The 20,358-nt window shown below is 36.2% G+C and overlaps 1 protein-coding gene across 4 annotated transcripts in view; it reads left to right on the forward strand.

The window, feature by feature from the left end:
* The window catches only part of SCN3A (sodium voltage-gated channel alpha subunit 3), a 116,881-nt gene that overhangs the window by 21,876 nt on the left and 74,647 nt on the right, over positions 1-20,358 (forward strand). For 2 of the 4 annotated variants that reach the window (XM_037044551.1, XM_037044553.1), the window contains exons 3-9: positions 5,255-5,568; positions 10,489-10,607; positions 12,198-12,287; positions 16,466-16,594; positions 17,299-17,390; positions 18,423-18,695; positions 18,896-18,959. In XM_037044551.1, coding sequence (XP_036900446.1) covers positions 5,305-5,568; positions 10,489-10,607; positions 12,198-12,287; positions 16,466-16,594; positions 17,299-17,390; positions 18,423-18,695; positions 18,896-18,959 — 1,031 coding nt within the window. In that variant the 5' untranslated portion in view covers positions 5,255-5,304. Of the gene's footprint in view, positions 1-5,254; positions 5,569-10,488; positions 10,608-12,197; positions 12,288-16,465; positions 16,595-17,298; positions 17,391-17,482; positions 17,575-18,422; positions 18,696-18,895; positions 18,960-20,358 lie in introns of all 4 variants that reach the window. The other 2 variants (XM_037044550.1, XM_037044552.1) reach the window with 1 other exon arrangement.

Below are 20,358 nucleotides of genomic sequence, written 5' to 3' on the forward strand. Positions count from 1 at the left end.
AAAAACTCCAGTTCACGTTAAGAACATTATTGATGAAGCAGTACATATCATTAATTTTATTCAATCTTGGATCTAAAGAACACGTGTCTGTAATATTCTGTATGATGAAATGGGAAGAATACACAGAGTTTCTGCCGCATGAAGAAGCACCACGGTTGTCTCGAGAAAAAGCACTTGTATGATTGTCTGAGTCAGGAGCAAAATAAGCCACTTACATTTTCTCGTAGAACACCATTTTCACTTGAAAGGAGAACTGACAAACCATGGTTATTCAGACGTGGATATTTGGCAGATATTTTCTCAAAAAATGAGCGAAGGAAAAACCTGTCACTTCAGGAAAAGAGAGTGACAGCATTTGTTGACATTCAAAACTGGAGCTTTCAAGTGGAAATTGGGATTTTGGAAAACTTTTACCTGTCACTGGGAGCTTGACAGCTTCCCAATACATTAGGACTTTTCTCATAATATCAATGGCGATATCAACAAATGTGACTTTTGAATGTTATATAATGCAACTTGTCAAGTTTGGAAAGTATGTATAAAGATGTGCCAATATTTTCTAAGTTATTCATGCATGATGGTATAAAATGCACACAAAGGGCAAGATCAATTAAAGTTCACTGATACGGTTTCAGATTCCACTCTGAAACTAAATTAAGAAACTACCATTTGTAGTTTTGGTGTGTATCCAGGAAGAGTAGCCACAATTGCCTGAAGAGAGAATTAACCTAAAATACTTCTTTTCTAGCTACACATATGTGTATGGATTTTCTTAATGTGCTTTGATAAAAACAGCATATCTCAACAGATTGAACTCGGAAACAGATATAAGACACTAGCCATATTCCATTAAGCCAGGCAGTGAAATTTACCGAAATGTAAAAACAAATTTATTTAGTGAAAATATAGTTATTCTACTAAACATCTGTCTATAAGTGAAAATATAATGGTTTATTATTAAGTTAATTATACAAGTTTTAAAGTATTTTCTATTAATTTTGAATGTGGTAAATATGGATAGATAAGTGCCCCCATAAACGAAAGCTCTTTTGAAGTCATCAATAATATCAAGAGTATAAAGTAATGCTGAAACAAAAACTTTTGAACTTTCTTTTGAGAGAAACACTGATTTGTTATTCCAAACTCATTGGTTGCATTCATTGGTTGCTTCTTGTATGTTCTCTAACCAGGGATCAAAACCACACTTAGCATATTGGGACAGCGCTTTAATCAATAAGGCTATCCGGTCAGGGCCTTGAAACCAAAACTTTTGAAAGCCATAGTTTTAGGATCACTCCCCACTTGTCTATACTTCATACTGCCATCATCTTTCCAATCTTCAAATTGACCGTGTCACTGCCCACCCACGGCTTACCTCAGTGTTCTCTATGAGATCTTTAGTGATCTATATCCCGCCTCAATTTCTAGTCTTTTCTTACCATTCCCTGTCAGGCATGTTGGTCTCCACGCACAATAAACTCCTTATAGTTCCTCCCAAACTCCCCTGCTCTGTGCCATCTCTAGGTCCCAGCACTTGCTGTCTTCCTGTTTAGACGTCTCTACAGACGTGTCTTCCTACCGAGCCTCTCCCATCTGCCACCACCACAGCTCACTGGTCAAATCCCAAATGATCTACAAAACCTACCTCAATGTCACGTCCTCGGGGGAACCTCCCTGATCCATACCCCTTCCTCCCTTCCCTGAGCACAATAAATTGCTCCCTTTCATGGAGTGCAGACAATAGCCAGCTGCATATAACTGCATTATAATGATTTGTATAAATACACGTCTTTTTCAATAGACTGTGAGCTGTGTAAGGGAAGACACCATAAGTGCTTAGTCCAGGCACAATATTGATGCATAGTTATCTGTCAATAAATATTTCCTTAATAAATTATTTTAATTTCCTTCCAGGTTAGAAATGCTGTGGTTCATCTCTATAATAGGATATTTAGAACCACAATCTTTTTTATTGATTAGCAGAGAGATGGCTTTGTTTGACCCACACACCTTCATACACGGACATGGTTTTAATCAGAAATCATCTCAGATCTTCCTTTCTTATCTTTTTTGTCCTTGAAAGGACAGCTCTGGAGAAAATTTGGTATATTAAATTTGATCTACTTTAATAAATTATAATGCACATATATTCATTAATAATATATATCCCACACCAAGACATCAGTAGGAATTAATTTTTAACAGTCTGCTCTAAAAGGAATATAAAATTATGTAAGAGCTTTGTATAATAAGTTCATGAAGAACAAGAAAGAAGGAAAAAATTTAAACTAGAGTTAAAATTAAAGTAGAACTTCCAAAGAACCACGAGAGGTTTCTAAACAGCAACACTGCAGATGAAGCTGACAGAAACTCTGCTTCCTGTAACCTTTAATGTCTCGGCCTGTCCAAATAGTTCCCTTGCCAAGGAAAAGCTGAGAGCCAGGAACTAGCCTGTTTCTCAGGATTTGAGAAATAAGAATATGGGAATTTTAAAGAGTTTTACTTCCTCTTAACCAAGACTCAAATTACTTATTTCAGCCTTCATAAGTGAACGTGAAGGTAAGGGACTATTTATTTTTATATAAATGTGCATGATTTTGTGACAGTCCTAGTTCCCTGTCATTTCAGAGAAACCGGAGTCATCTCCAAAGATTATTGAAAGATTTCCACGGTAACTAGTTTTAACCTAATTTCACTTTAAAATTGAGCAACCAGGAGACTCCAATTAAATGAACATAATTAAATTAGTTACTTCTGTATGGCAAAATATCGCCACGTATTGACAAGCCACTTCGATGGCACTAACGATGAGGAAGGCTAAATGACATGGGCCAACTCTTAGTAACAGACTCAGTACTAACTCAGATCCTTGATTGCAATTATTACATATTTTTAATTTTTTTGTCAATAAAGAAACCAAAATCATTTCAAGCTCAAGTACAAAAGCACCTTTCTTTTCCCCTAAGAAAGTAACCATGTTTCATAGAAATTTCTCAAGACATGTTTGTTGTGCCGTTTCATTCCCAGTTAGCACTTGAGAAAAACCTTATCCATTCAATTCCTGACAGGTGATGAGAGAGATGAACTGCACATCTCTGAGTATTAAAGGCCCATGATTAAGGGCAAACTTCTTCCATACACAGAAGTATAAAAGCTGTGATTATTCCACACAGTCTAGAGCCGGATTGATTATGGGACTATCAAACCTGACATAAAATAGCTGAAAACAGAAATTCTGCTTTAAATTTAGAAGGCAAAAAATAAATAGTTGATTGTTTCGGGTAAAACAGAATCACTTTCTCCAACCTTCTGATTTATATTCATACACCACTCAATGAAGTACCTAAGAAAATAAAAAAGGAAAAAGCCCTGTTCCACCTCATATCAAAAGGTCTTTTTCAGCACTAGTAGGAAAAATGGCACAGTTTTGACAAGTCTAATATTTTACAACTTATTTAGAATATACCTTCATAGTAGCATGAAGTATAATGATGTTATATTATAAATACAAATTCAATGAAAGAAACAGCTATTTAAATCCTTTTTGTCATTAGAACACAACAGGAAACCTGTAACCCTGATTAAAAACTCAAAAAACATACAAATTTATATAATTTTTCTTATGTTACTCTAAGATCTAGAGTTTCTCATTTTCCACGCAACAGACTGCTAAGGCTCAGAAAGCCATTTAGGGATAAACTACTATGGAGACTGTAATAGTGCGGGGGCAGAGGCTGGGTGAGTAGTTGGGGACAGGCAGAATGACTTGGATGATTGCTTTGATTCTGTGGTTTTATACACTCTACGAGATGATTGACATACTCATATTTTGTTGTTATTGTTTTCCCTTTTCTATCTTGACTTTTAAAATGTGATTTTTTTGGCACAGTGCAAAATAAAATAACTGTTAACTTATGTTTCCAAATTTATGTAGCTGATTTCCTGTATTTTTGACAGTTCTGTTACAATTCTAGCAGATCGAATCTTTCCCTTTTCTCGGAAATTGAGCAGGACCACTGTGTGTGTTGCCTGCTCAGCGCCCCCCGGCCCCCGCCAAGTGGTAGGCATGTGTGAACACTCCCCTGTCCTCTGCACTTTCCAGTGCATTTCTGGAGCTCTGTGGTTGGCTGTGGTTCCAGCAAATCAAGGAGAATGACTTGAGTTGTGAAAATGCTTGAAACCGCAACGGAAGTAATGGGTGAAGGAACTGAGGGTAATTAGATTATGATAGTCAACACTAAAATAGTGTTTCTGAATTCCAGAAACTATTCTAGACACTTAGTGTAAATTAATGCATTCATTCCTTACAATAATGTGGGAGGTCAGCTCTCTTATCCCATTTTACAGATGAAGGCTGAGGCGCTAAAGGGGTACATTTTGCAAAATCATATAGCTCATCAATGGCTCAACAAGCCAGGAATTTAGGATAGAGGGAATCTAGGTCCGTAGTCTATGCTTTTAGCCACAATGCCAAATAATAGATTCAGAAAGAATCTGAAAATTGTCTTGCAATAATTAAAGAGCGGCAGATTAGAAAAGAAGGCAAATATAAAGGGTAGGGCCAAAGTAGGTTTACAGTTGTGAGTATGTGAATCACAGAGATTATTTTTGTATTATCATTTATTTATTATTGTATTATTTTCCATACAAACAATTGTAAGCCTACTCTGGCCCTGTCCTGTATTCGGTATTGCCACAGAAGATGCTTCAGAAGGATCCAGAATGAAAACCTAAAAGGACACAGAGTTTTGACTTCCCCACCCCTGATGAGGGTCAGTCTTTGCCTAGAGAGCCGGGGGTCAGTGGTGGTGATAACCAGAACACCGTCTGGGGCCTGCAAATCATCTTTCCTAGCTGGAGATTTTATGAGTCGGTCTATATTACTGTCACGTCATCCATATTTCTTTGGCAAGTAAGATGTGATAAAAGAAGGAGAGAAATATGAGTCCTTAAATTTTTTGACAAGCATTATTGGAATTACTTTTTTTTTTTTACCAAAAGTATGCTATACTATATCTTGGCTCAAAGGCCTCAGGACAGAGTTTTGTTAGACTTATTAAGTCAGTTTATTGAAAATTAGATTGAATAAGGGCGTTTCCAAGTTAAAATTTGTAGTGCAGCCCTAAAAGCACTACTTAATGTTTATACTTTTTAAAAAGTTACTAGAAGAAACATTAAAAAATGTCTTGGTTGATTTTCTTAATCCCTCTCACTCCCTGGCTTTCCTAACTCTCACCCCCGTTTTCTGTTGTAGGGAATTCTTATGCAAGAAGCTAAACGCGATTAAATGTGCAGGATGAAAAGATGGCACAGGCACTGCTGGTACCCCCGGGACCCGAAAGCTTCCGCCTTTTTACTAGAGAATCTCTTGCTGCTATCGAAAAACGTGCTGCAGAAGAGAAAGCCAAGAACCCCAAGAGAGAACAAGACAATGATGATGAGAACAAACCAAAGCCAAATAGTGACTTGGAAGCTGGAAAGAACCTTCCATTTATTTATGGAGACATCCCTCCAGGGATGGTGTCAGAGCCGCTGGAGGACCTGGACCCGTACTACGTCAGTAAGAAAGTGCGTGTTGATTTTATACTTCCGGAAGTTTAGTTATACTTCCAAAGTAAAGTCTTTAATTAAATACTTAACATTAATATACATTTATCAAGCTCATAAACATAATACACCACAATTTTCTGTTAAAATTTAATTTTAAAATGGGCAGGAACATATATAAGAAATGGTCAAGATTTGGCAACCGTGAAGATATATGACGAGATGGACTATTTCTACAACTGCGCAGCAATTGAGACAGAATTAAAATTGAGATTAACAAAGCAGTAAATCAGATATTGCTGACATGTTTAAGCACAGGGTATACAACAGAACTGTAGCTAGGCAAAAGAAAAGTTATGGGCAGATGTTATTTTTTACTTCTTATTTGTCTTGGTGATACTGGTGTTAGAATAACCACATCATTTTGTCAGAGTTAGCTAGTTGTTTTTTTAAACCAGCTGGGCGGTATTTTATAGGATATATATTTTTAAATGATTATAGATCCCATGCTTTTTAATCAAGTGCTTTGGTATTTTGTGATCACAATTTATATTTCACATTCACAAGCACAAACACAAGTTTTATGTAGAAATAAAGATAAATGAATATCACCATAAGTTGATGGGTAACAAATTAAAGAAGACACTGAACCCATTTATTAGTTGAAGTCTGCTCCTTTTTTAAAAATGGCTAATGAAAATGCATTCTTTAAGCACTATACAATTTAGCTTTGTAAGATAAGTGATGGCTAAAGGAACTGACAGTCAGCCGAGCAGGCATGGACCTATCCTACTGCTCTAAAGGACTGCTTCTCCAGCTTGCACGCACGGACTACCACCCGAGTATGCTGTTAAAATGCCGGTGCTGGTTCCATAGATCTGGGTGGAGCCAGAGAGCCTGCATTTCTAACAAGCCTCGGGGTGGGACTCCAGCTGCCACACTTTGAGCAGCAAGTTTTAAAATGCTCTAGCATTTTAAAAGCTGTAAAACAAAATGAAGCCATAAAACAAAATGAAGTAGTTAATTCTTTTTTCCTTTTAAATAAGTTTCATAAAAGATGGCATTTAGTATATACGTATATATTTCTAAGAGTACTTTATTCCAGCACTTTTCTGTAGAACTGGAAAAGAAATTTTTGAAGTTTAGTAACTGTACCATTACACACAATAGTGAGACATCCCCAAGAAACCAGGAGACAGCTCTCCTCTGAAAAATGTGTATTTATTTGCAAAGATACCTCCAAGAGACAGGGCTATCACCTACCCTCCATGATTAAATGTGTTTGCTACTTGAAGGAAGGGAGTGTCTCTAAGAAAGGGAATTGGGGAAGTTAATGGGGAGAATACTAAGGATTAGCATTAGCATTTGTCGAGGGAGATAGATATGTAATAGTATCCCTGAGAGCATTTTCCTCCCAAAATAAAGGCCACTTACTTTCCTCCCAAAATAGGGGGCCTCATTGGGCTACCTGGGATGTCAAACATTCTGAATCACTTAATTCAGTTTTTTCCCTACTCCAACCTCAACAAAAAACCTTCTCATTATAATTTGTCTTCCCATGCATCTGTTCAAAACGAACGATTGTGCTGGTTATGCTGCTGCGATTACTGCAGTCCATATGAACGTAATATGTCTCATTGTAAGTAAATGGGTTGGCGTTATGCTTTCATATGCCAGGCTTCAAGCTTGGTTAATGTGAGCCTGCTGCTTGGAAACAGAGCCATTCTCTCTGTGCTAACAAAGTCAGCTTTATTGCCTCCCTGTCTGAGAGAACCGGACTTGGGCCTTGATTTAGTCATAGTGGCTGTGACCCATTTTGAGAGACATCTAGACTGTTTTCTCTTTACTGTTGGCTGCACCGCTTTTCTTTATGAAATGTCTATAAAGATGAAGATGGAGGTGCTATTGGAGAAGAATGTAGTTTGTGATTCTTAGCATAAGTGGGGCTCATGTAAGAAGCTAATAGAGAAGTTCTGGAATTTTAAAATATGGTATGAAGCTTATGTCAGTGCTGAAATAAAACAGGTGAAAGTCATTTTAAAATTGTAAAGCATTATGTAATTGTTTGCTGCCATTGAAGATACAGTTACATACCTAACTTAACCAGATGAGCAGCATCACAATATATTTTAGTGTCAGTTAAGTTCACCGGGAAATAACTTAAGAACAGGAGCAGTGATAGTAATAGCTAACATCTGTGGTGCACGTGCTTTGTCAGGCACTGTTTTAGTAGAACTCCGACCTGGCTCATCTACTGCTCGAAGAGCCAGGGCCATTTTACAAGAGAAGAGAAGTCGAGAGAGGTTCAGTAACTTGCCCAAGATCATGCATTGTAAGTAGTGAATTCAGGATCTGAACCCAGGTAGTGAGGCTCCAGACCCACAGCTCTTAACCACTAAGGAAAACTATCCATCTTATTAATATAATGAAGTAAAATGCTAAAAACTAGTTGTATAATTTTTTGAATTTGCTGATTGATGTGGTCCTTCCTACTCATAAATGAAAATCTTATTCTTGCACCACGTAGTAAAAATTTTTGTAAAGCTAAATAAGATGTGTGTTTACCTGGGGGGGAAAAAAAACAGCACCATTCCAGAATGGACAAGGGCCAGTTTAACATTCTTCCAGCTGTAATATTCATCACCTTGGTAGAAACATATAGCCCTTTTTTAAGTCACCTCATTGTTTATTACTCAAAGACCAGATTTTGGAACTGACGCTGTTCATCCCTCTTCCAGTGACATCGTTTTCTCAACTATTTTCAGTTTAGGTGCATCTCTGAATAACTCTCTCATATTATACAGGACATTAGTATTCTATTCCTCACATCTTGGGATTCCAGGGTTTCTTTGTGTTAGGTGTCCTTTTTCCAGAAATAAGCTGGTGCTCTGTTCCTCAGGCCTGCTCTGCCCCAGACCCTGTAAGTTCAGGGAAGATGCCCCTGGCACGCCATGTTTTCCCCCAGTAGTACCCACAGGCTGATCTTGCAGAAGGAGCATAGAATTCTACGTTTAAACTGTTTCTTTCCATTCACTCTGTTTTGGGGATATTTTTTGAAATAAAATCTGCCTCTATTGTCACAAGTGACAATTGCTTTTTCAGGGAAATTATTTCAGAAGAGTAGAAACAAATGCACCGTGAATTCTATTGAACTTCATGTGTTGCTGCTGTCAGCAAATACCTAAATGGGTTCGGGCTGTTTGACTGCACTAGAGGTTCTAATTGTGGGAACTCGAGAAAAACCCTATAATGTACTTGTTCTTCGAGGGTAGTCTTCCCAGTGTTCACTGTCCCTTCTGGATAACCTCGATACTAATAAAAAACCAGTTTACTTGTCTTCTCCATAGAACTGTTCAAATTGATAGAGTGCAGTTCATTTTAAAAAATGACTTGTTAGGTAATGGTTTGTCTCCATGGGCTTAAACACAAATGGACAGATAAGTTGTTTTCTCTGCCTTTGCAGTCACAATAAAAATGTTTCTGACTACCTATTCAGACAGAGCATGTTCTCAGTGAACATGAATGGATAGGATGCAGCCCTTAGCTGAAGGGTAAAACATCGTAAGTAAATGAATACATACATGTCTTAAGAAAAATGACGCCCTTAAAGTAAATACACGTTAAATTAAAGCAAGTATTTACCTGCAAATATCACTATTAAATACTGTGATAAATATGGAAGAAAAGATCACACACTTTTTATGCTCAGTGGTTTATGATAACTTCTACCCTGGTCCTCAGTGGAATGAGCCTTAGGTGTAAATTGCTCCTGGACTATGATTACAAGCAACCTAGAATGTGTGCAGAATGATATGCCAAGACTTAACTGGTAAAGAAAACAATTAGGGAGTGATCAGAAGGCAGTGCAGTTTATTTGGAAAGATATGATGAAAGATGTGATTTTAATAGCTGAACACATTCCCAGAGGGTAGGGATTTTCAGCACTGGCGGAATATTAGAATCATCCGGGGAACTATTAAAACATAAGCATGTCTGTGCCCATCCTTCAGAATACTGGAAATTTTAAAATCACCCCAAGAAATTCTAATATGCACACAGGACTAAGAATCTTTCAACAGTGGGGCATTTTAGGTGGAATCTTCTTGTCAGGTCTGTTACAGGCCTGGAATGGAAGGGAGTTTTCATCAATGACCTCTCAAGTCCCTAGGATTCCGACACTGTTTTTCAGAGTCGGAAGGAGAAGTTGGCGGGTTGTGAGTGGGATTGACAAGGGGGTTGAATTGGCTGGAGAAGAGTTACCTTGGTGGGAAAAAATAAAAGATGAACCTAGAGAGACGTGGTAGGTAGTCACTGGGTAGCATAGCTTAAATGCAAAATTGATGATTATGGGTTTCAGATTACAGGATTTGGGCCGTAGCATGCTCTTTGGAATGCTGTGTTTCAGCCCAACTTTCAGTGTAACTGCCCCTTCTCAGTGTTGCCAGCAGATCCCTAGAATCAGCAAAACCAAGTTTTGAAAAATTTAAAGTAGGACAACTGCCGTAAGAAAAATTGAGCCTTCATAAAAATTGGAATTAAAAGCCTTGATGTAATGAAAATATTTATAAAAGGTTATTTTAATAGCAGCATGTACAGAAAAAACTGAAAAGTTACCCAAGTGGTAGACAGATGGTAAGCTTTAAATAGAATTGGGATCTGTAATGTTACCTTATAACTTGGTAAAAATTTTGTGTAGGATATTAATGTGTATCATGAAATTGGACTCTAGAGACAGATTAAATGTTAAAGCATATTTTTATTTGTAACTATACATTATTTTAGGGAACAAACACCTACCATGTTTCTGGTTATGATATATACCAACTGGTTTAAACAAACAAATTTGAAAAAACAAATCAGGTAAAAATTTCTCCATGTGTGTAGCTCTTTAAATAAGTCACACGCCTAATCTATTCATTTCTTTCCTGTTTTCTTTTTCAGACTTTTATAGTATTGAATAAAGGGAAGGCAATTTTCCGATTCAGTGCCACCTCTGCCTTGTATATTTTAACTCCACTAAACCCTGTTAGAAAAATTGCTATCAAGATTTTGGTACATTCATATCCTTTTCATGTGAATTGTCTAAATGCTGTTTCCAGTGGCTGACTTTTTACAAAATGTCATTCTTTCCTTTAAAATAGATATAACATTTCTTTGAGATTAATGGTAAATTATTGTTTGATATGCTTTTCTCATTGTTTTCTGCTATTTACAAAAATTATAGAATGACTATTATACTTATGCACTTCTATAATATAGAATGACTATTGTATTATAAAATGACTATTGTGCTTTAGAGGGATTCGAGACGTGAACTTGCAGCTATAATATGAATGCGTGAGTGGAACACAGTGTGCCGGAGGAACACCAGCAAAGCTCCTTCCCATCTCTACTACCCTCGGTTAGACCGTATGTAACCATTGCTGGTGAAGCATAGTCATTCGTATTATAGTCTGTATTGCTAAATGTTCAAACCTTTTCTTGCCTTAATCGGTGCTCTAGCTTCAGCTCTTGGGTGCACCTGTCCTCTCCCTTCCTCCTTCCATTCATTCCTTCCTTCAGTAAATATTTTACACTGTTCTGTGCCTGTCTATCTGAACTAGTTACAATGATAGTCAAAAAGCATATGTAAAAAACAAAACAGAATAGGTATGGATTTCAAGAACATTTTCAAAGAAGTAATGATAAAATAGAAGCGTGTTCCTTGGAGGTAGTTTCAAGAATAGGCACTTCATATGGGCAGATTCAAAATAGTCTTTTATTAAAGCAAACAGAGAGACAGAAGACTGGTTACCCTGGAGATAGTGCAAATAGAACTGACAACCTTTTGCGGTACATTTAAATTCTCTCATTCTATGGTTTAATATTGGAAAGTATTTGCTGTATTTTGCCATGTATAACGTTCAGTGTTTGCCCAAATTTCTGAGGGAAAAATAAGGATGCTCGCTATACAAGGGTGTAATGACTATAGACCATGGGTGTAATAATGGGTATGATTATCCCATGCGTAATGCACACAAAACCATGGGAACACATTATACACAGCGAAATAGGAAAATAAAAGATCCACTTCAAAATAACCGTAAGCTTCCTGAGAGTGAAGTCTGGATGGAGAAGCTAAGGGCAATTATTATGTTAATTCTCAGGAAGATTTCAAAATAATGTTTATCTGTTTATTTACTATGAGATGACTGGAGTACCACATTACAGGATAATTCTCAAACAATGTAATCCTTGACCATGCTAGGTTGTCCATCCTTAGGCTTTTTATGTCGTGTGCACTAACATTTTGTCAGTCAGTGGATGTTTTAGCTTACGCCTGTTACACTGGTCTTGTACTTAAACACCCTAAAGATTGGTCACTTCCCCGTGCAGTGCGATTTCACAAAACTGATTGGAATGCAAAATTCCCATTTGCTTCAAGTAAAGATCTCTTCTTCTTAAATTCAGTTTTGTGAAGAAATGATGTAAAATGTAAAAAGAGTGAACCAAGAACATGTGACAGTATTTAAAGTTTCCTATTATTTTTCCCATTGTTTTAAAACAATAAATAAGATTAATTTCCCAGGGAATTTGTGTTGATTTGGGGTATTGGATCATTTGTAAATGACCATGATGATGTATTAGAATTTATTCCTTAACTAATCTACTTTATTCAGCATGCTTATCATGTGCACTATTTTGACCAACTGTGTATTTATGACCTTGAGTAACCCTCCAGACTGGACAAAGAATGTAGAGTAAGTAGGAGTGACTTCTTGCAATGAGAAATGTGCACTCAAATTCTCTAGCAGTCTCTTATGGTTATGGTCTGACTTATGGTTTCCACTTTTTAAAGTCAGGCTAAACACTTCTAAGAAAAAATTATTTCCATAATATGAAAGAAGATAAGGGAAGTTCTTTGGGGGAGTTTTTCTTCTATGAGGTAAGTATTTTTCCCAACAAACTCAAGATAGTATCCATTTAAGATAGGTTATAAATAGTATACACTAGCTACTAAACAATAATTTAGTATGAAAGTTAATACTCAATCATAGTTATATATTTTAGATAAAACACAATGACCATTTGAGTGATTTAATGAATAAAATTATTTTATTCTACTATGCTATTATTGTTATATTTTTAATTTAATTTAGTTTTTTAGAGAGTGGGGAAGGGAAAGAGAAACAGAGGGAGAGACATATCATTGTGAGAAAGAGAGAAACATCAATCCCTTGCCTCTTTCATGCCCCAATCAGAGACCTGGCCAGCAACCCAGGCATGATTGTGAATTGAACCAGTGACCTATTGGTTTGTAGGACGATGCCCAGTTCACTGAGCCACACCAGTCAGGGCTATTATTGTTATAGTCTGATAAAATAGACTTAGGTGTTAGCTCTATATTAGTATATCAGGCATTTTGATTGTATGTTATTTGAGAAGAATACATTTAGGTGTTTAAATTACTTAGATGTTTATTTATATTCAAATATATAGTTTACTTTGACACAGCATGTAGGACAAAGCACTATAGATGTGTTCCATAAAAGAAATAAAATGTCTCTGCAAAAGCATGCTGAAAAAGGGGGCTTAAGAGGAAAATATGATAAAGGAAATATTACTCAAAACTTAGGAAACCTTGTAATTAGAACACTAATAAAAACAATAATAATCCCAATGAAAAGATACTGATCCAGTCAACTTTCTGTAGACATTTGTATCTAAAATCCCAGCCAGGAACTCCTTCGCAATCTCAGTCCCTGAACTGCCTCCCTTGAGAGGGAGACCCTGGAAACATCTGGGAGATAGCATCAAGATAAAACATCTGATTGAATATTTTAAGAGGCATAGAAGTTTGGGGGCATATTAAACTATCCCTGTTTGCACTAAAGAAGGCATTTCCACCAATTTTCTGCTTTAGTATTAATGTCTTTTATTGCTCAGGATTTTCTATTTAAGTGTGAGGAAAACATGCCCCTGATTGTTTCAAAATATCAATAAGCTAGAAGAAATTGTGCATTAAACACAATTTCTGCATTAGATCAACATTATTCCCAATTTATGTCACATATGGGGTTATTCGTGATAAACAGCATGTGTTTTTTAGTGAAACAGATAATGTTTAGATTATATAAGCTTCTCTGTATAGTATATACAATAATTAGGTATTTGGTTTATTTTAAAAAGTTTTAGTAGTATTTCTTATTATTATAGTTTTAAAGTAATGCCCAATAGGAGATAAAATATTATGATAAATACTACCACTTTTACTTCTGTTTTTATAGATTTTCAGGAATATTTATTGCACAATTCTAAGTCATCATTTGCCAGTGATTTAACACATTAAAGATTATTTGTAGTAGCTTGCAAATGCTCCCTAGAAATCAAGAGAGTAGAAAAATCCAGTTTTTATATTGAAGCAAGCCATTTAATAAAAATTCTTACTTACTACTTATGATTTGGAGGTTAACAAATGAACATATCTATGTAAAAGTATTCTGTGTATGCTTTTCTCAACAGAAATTACTGAAGCATTTAAACATATATACAACTAATTTTTATATGACATTATTACAAGATAGGTAAAGATGACACCTGAATATTATCACTTGAATATTCAGGTCTGTCTTTTAAAGTTATTTTTACAGATGACAATATCCATTATCAAAATAATCTTGGCCTTACAAATGTTTTTCACTTACATCTTTTCTTTGGAAAAGTTTTCACCGCTTTCCTGACCAATTATCTCTAGTAGGAAAACGATAAAAATATTAGTGGCTACAGAAAAAACAATCCCACAAAACCCAAAGTCCAGTGAAGAGAAGACAGCTCAGTTCTGACATGAAGACAGACGTTATGCTAGCGGAAATAGTCCCTGTACAAAGGGGATATGGCCTGAGGACCACATTGTATACAGTGAGGGTCATATTATGTGAGACAAAGCCTTTTATCGATATCATAACTAAGGGGGAAAGAGAGCTAGACAGAATCAATAGAATAATTAGAAGCCCAGTGGCACAGAGCCAAGAGAAATCAAGGTGTCCTTGATTCTCACTTACCTGTTCAATCTCGTTTGCTAACAGGCAAACACCTGTTCTGTGCCATCTGTCTCAGGTGTTAAGCTCTAGGAATCTCTTCCTTCAATAGCTATCAACACCCACAATATACTCCAAAGATCCCAACAAACTGTCTTACTTTAAAAAAAAGGAAATGAAGTAGGAATTTTAATCTTACTCCTGTTAACTGCAGATTACTTATAATTATGTACATATAGCCCATAAAGCACCAACCACTAATATGATGAGGAGAACACACATGTGAACTGTCTTTTATGGTCTTTTACAAGGCCAACTGTCTCCCCAAACAGAAATGTCTTGATGATTATGTGTAATACACAAAAAATTAAAACTAAAACACTAGTAAACGTAAGCTCGACAATGCAAATTATATCTCTTCCTAACAAAGTCAGCGCTTGTTCAGTAAAGATCGCAATGAAACATATTCCTTATGAAATCAACTAAATTGGTTGAGAAAGGAGAAAGAATGCTCTTAGGAAAAGTAGATGTGATGATATCCACACACACTTTTTTCTGATTCCTTTGTTCCTCGTATGAGAGAATTTTAACTGTTTTCATGTATAAAATTCTACTAGGCTGGAAAACATAATGATTTTTAATAAAAGTAAATCAAATCTTTGTGGCTTGGGTGAAATAACCTGAAGAAAAAACTTAAATTGTACTTTTTTAAAAGAACATAATGTTAAAAAACAAGTAGTTCAACTATTTTTGGAAGAAACAGAAATAACTTATATTGTCAACACAAAAAAGGAAAGGCTAGAAATGCACTATATCAAGCAGCAAATGGAAAAATCTTTTACCATTTTGGAGGCTAATTTTGAAGTAAACATGTTTAAGTGATTTGGCCCAATCGCACAGAGAGAGTAGCTGGTTTAAAGTAAGATTCAGGGATTTTACCTCTGACATGTGGTAATAGGGCATACACACCCTTAAATACCAATGAATTGAAAAGTTTCTTGTGATAATATATATGTGTACATAAATGTGTATAAAGAGAGATAAAAAAAGTTTTATAACTCTGTGCCTGACTCTTAAGTTTATTTTCTAGATTAGACATACAAAATATTCCTAAAAATAATTCTAATTATTAGGAAATTTGAGTGAAATCTTTTACTATAAATAAACAAACTCAAGAAATGTTACCTTCAGAGCTGTACTGTCCAATGAAGAAGGACATCAAACATTATGTGGCCATTGGAACTTGAAATTTGGCTCGTCTTAATGATTGGGATGATAACATTTTCAATATATTGGTTTAATTAAAATATAATAAAAATTAAATTCACTTTTTCCTTTTTTAATTTAAAAAATTTTTTAAAGATTTTATTTATTTATCTTTAGAGGGGAAGGGAAGGAGATAGGGAGAGAAATATCAATATATGGTTGCCTCTTGTGTGTCCCCTGCTGTGAATTGGCCTGCAACCCAGGCATGTGCCCTGACTAGGAATCAAACTGCGATACTCTGGTTTGCAGGCCTGCACTCAATCCACTGAGCTACACCAGCCAGGGAATACCTTTTCCTTTTTTTATTTGGCTACTAAAAATTTAAAAACTACGTTACATAGCTTGTATTATATTTCAATGAAGTTCTATTATTCCTAAAATATATGAAGATATTATTCTAAAACCGAACTAGTAAACAAGATCCTATTCTTTGGGGAAAGTATTTTCTCTTTAGTTTAACCCTTTAATCAGGCTTGTAATATTAATTAAACTAGTAGATCATTTTTGATAGGTGAAAATAGAAAAAAAATTTTAGTGAATGGAAAAACACAAATAATAAGATATGCTGTATTTGAAAATATCTATGCTAACAGTTCAAACAAAATTGTTAATTATTGTTTGGGTGCTTTTCCTAGATACACATTCACTGGAATCTATACTTTTGAGTCACTTATAAAAATCTTGGCAAGAGGATTTTGTTTAGAAGATTTTACATTTCTTCGTGATCCATGGAACTGGTTGGATTTCAGTGTCATTGTGATGGCGTGAGTATTTTGAAAATTGTCAAGTTCAAAGAAATAAAAATAGTTGCAGCATAAAGTCAGGTTGTTGTGATATATTTTAAATGTAGATTATGCTTCTTAGCTAAATTAACTATGTATTTCATATTTCTTAAAAATTTTATTTATTTATTTTTAGAGAGAGGGGAAGGGGGGGAGAAAGAGAGGGAGAAGAACATCGATGTGAGAAACATCAATCAGTTGCCTCTTGTATGTCCCACAACTGGGGACCGAACCTGCAACCCAGGCTTGTTCCCTGACTGGGAATCAAACCTTCCTCTTTGTGGGATGATGCCTAACCGACTGAGCCACACTGGTCAGGGCCATGTTCCATATTTTTTGAGAATACATATTGTAAGTGAGCAAAAAATGGTAAAGGAGCAAAAATGAAATTACTTTTGTGTCCAATAGTCTTCCACCTCATTAAAATGAAGTTATTCAGTGACTGTAATACCACCAAGTGCACTTTGATTCGTTTTACAAATAAATTTGCTCACATTACTAAAAATTACATGGAAATGAGGCAACAAAATTTTATTCCTTAGAAGCAACTTTAAGCATATGGCACTTCGTGCTCTACAGCAATTGCATTTGTTAAACTCAAGGAGCTCTACGTGCCAAACCCAGCTTTCATTCTGTTTAATAGAAACCTTGCCAAAACTATCAGTAACTCTGATTTAATTCTACAGGTATGTAACAGAATTTGTAAGCCTAGGCAATGTTTCAGCTCTTCGAACTTTCAGAGTCTTGAGAGCTCTGAAAACTATTTCTGTAATTCCAGGTAAGAAGAAACTGGTGTAAAATGGTAGGCCCCTTATATCTCCAACTTTTTCTTGTGTGTTGTTGTGTTTGTGTGTGAACCCCCCATTGCAGATATGTGACAGAGTTTGTGGACCTGGGCAATGTCTCAGCGTTGAGAACATTCAGAGTTCTCCGAGCCCTGAAAACAATTTCAGTCATTCCAGGTGAGAGCTGGGTTAAACACTGAGGCTGACCGAATAGTCTGTAATAATAAGTTAGAATCATGCTTACAACATTAGCCTTGTTGCTTATTATTCATATTTATCACCTTCAAGAATGCTGTGATTTTTCAATGCAGTTTTAGAAATTACATGCTTATTTATCAAGTCAGCCTTTGAGTTTAACAGAGAATTGCATGAGATATCTATTAAAAAATAGTAGTTTTGCTCTCTCTCTTTCCCTCCCTTTCTCTCACTCACTCTCTCTGTCAGTCTCTTTCTTTCTCAAGCACGCGTTTATGATGTAAAGTTTTCTCTTTTACATTCATAAAATAGCTCTGCTACCATGGCTTTACTAACTGATCTGAATGTTGCCATTCACTGCAGATTTGTTTTGAGAATGGATCTTCTTTTTAGAGAAAAGATTATTATTAAACAGCATGCACATGGCTGCTTTTATCATTTGAAAACTTGTTTCTTTCCCAAATCATTTCTACTGGGAAGCTAGTATAAAAGATGGGTTGGGGAGAAATAGCCTCATGAAACACAAAATCGGAAATAAAAAAGTAATGGTAAGTTTGCCTTTTCATGTTCATGGCAGCATGTGAAACCACGCACACAGACTTTCCTGCCTAGATCTTTCCCCTTTCCTTTTTAACCTCCAGAAAGCACACTGTTCACAAATAAAATCTGCTCTTCATCCATCTCTCAAGCCATCCAGTTGTCCACGACGCTTGGGTGTCTAAGCTGCCAAACCAGTGTTTGGCTGGGGGAAAGAGAATGTGTGTGACTCGTAAGAGGATGTTGTGGGGGTGGCCCTTCTCCTCAGCTGACCTCTCATTCCCTCTCCTCAGGTTTAAAGACCATCGTGGGGGCCCTGATCCAGTCGGTGAAGAAGCTCTCCGACGTCATGATCCTGACTGTGTTCTGTCTGAGCGTGTTTGCTCTGATTGGGCTGCAGCTGTTCATGGGCAACCTGCGGAACAAATGCTTGCAATGGCCCCCGAGCGATTCAGCTTTTGAAAGCAACACCACTTCCTTCTTTACCAGCACAATGGATTCAAACGGGACATTTGTTAATGTAACAATGAGCACATTTAACTGGAAGGATTACATTGAAGATGACAGTAAGGAATATTGCTACATTGTTAACCGTAGCTGTTGCTGAATGAGTTTTCAGCTATAAATAGTTGAGGCCGTGGGTGTGAAGCCATTTTTGTAAATATAGTTTACATTTTGGAAATAACCAAGAGAAGTCAAACTCACATTATTCCTAATGTCAATAGGATTGATAAGAAATAAAACATTTTATTCTTTATATCTACAGGTCACTTTTATGTTTTGGATGGACAAAAAGACCCTTTACTCTGTGGAAATGGCTCAGATGCAGGGTAAGGAACCCATGATTTTTAAAGCTATAGAACACTTTGGGGAAAGCAGATGAGAAAAAAACACATAAGGGTAGCATTGCATGTATACAGTAAAGAGTGGAGCTGTCTGTCTGGGAAGTACCTTCTCTGTCTCACTGGATTGCTAGCAGTTCTAAACTCAGAGGCATTAAAGCCATCCATCTGGGTGAAGAGGTTTTCTGCAAAGTTTCACAGTTAAGATTTACTTGCATTATTGCTCAGAAGTGTGAAAGCCTAGAGTCTCTTTTATAAACGTGTCAGAGCCATTTAAAAAATACAGGGAAGGAAACAAAAGATGGGCAGCTCGGTGAGGGTATATGTTGATGGAGTAAGTTTTGATGTGGCTGGGAAAGATCCAGACTATATAACATAGTCTTCAAGGTGCAAGCCCAGTTGGGAAACTACTTTGAGAGACTTAATATTCTTGAAGTATTAAGATATTTATAATATTATAGCATAAAACTGTGTGTGCAAAGAAGCCAAGGGACAGATGTACGTCAAGGGCGTGCTCCACTCTGAGTCTGCGTACTTACCCGTGCTTATTGGTCAAACTCTACCATAACAGATGCTGCAGTATCTTAGTCATCCTGCTAGTCCCTCATACTTAACATATTTTCCTGAGAACATTGTAAATTAATTTTCAGTTAGGATAGAGGGTGAATTTTTTGGAAGCCAAGGGATAGAAATAGTAAGTGACTCTTAGAGCACAGAATTACAGAACATCCTTTGAATCATCCTAGAAAAATTGAAAACTGGTTTGGCCATAAAGATCTAAGTGTGTTATTGAAACCATATACCAGTCATAGAGATGAAGATTAGGGGAATTTCTTCTCTGATATTTTCCCCAACCTTTGTTGGTAGAGTGTAGTAAATAAGAGCGTAACTCCTAGAATTCACGTATATCTCTGTTCAAATCCTAACTCCAGCATTTACAGACGCTATGACCTTGGAAAAGTTTCCTAACTCCCTATACCAGTGTTTGCTTTTTTCTAAAATGGGGAGAGTAATACTGCCTCTCTCAGGGCTATTATGGTGACAACCTCTTACACAGAAAACACTCGGACTAGCACGTGTTCCACCATAAGCGCTTATTGCATTTACCTATTAATTTTCACTATTGTGGTTAATATAAAAGACTAGATAAAACTTTTGGTAAGGCTGGCTAATGCATACTTGATTCCAATTAAATTATAATAATCACTTCCTTTTATTGAGTACCTAGAATGAGTTAGCTAATTTACATGGTAAAATTGATACCTGCTCTATTGTTAAATGTCCAATAAAATTCTAAAGATATATATCCAATTTTAAGACTTCCTATAAGGCCACAGTAATTAAGACAGTATGGTACTGGGAAATAATAAGCATATAGATCAACAAA

Source organism: Sturnira hondurensis, unplaced genomic scaffold, assembly GCF_014824575.4.
Source record: "Sturnira hondurensis isolate 20B ecotype Veracruz unplaced genomic scaffold, ASM1482457v3 Scaffold0004136, whole genome shotgun sequence".
NCBI classification, from domain to species: domain Eukaryota; kingdom Metazoa; phylum Chordata; class Mammalia; order Chiroptera; family Phyllostomidae; genus Sturnira; species Sturnira hondurensis.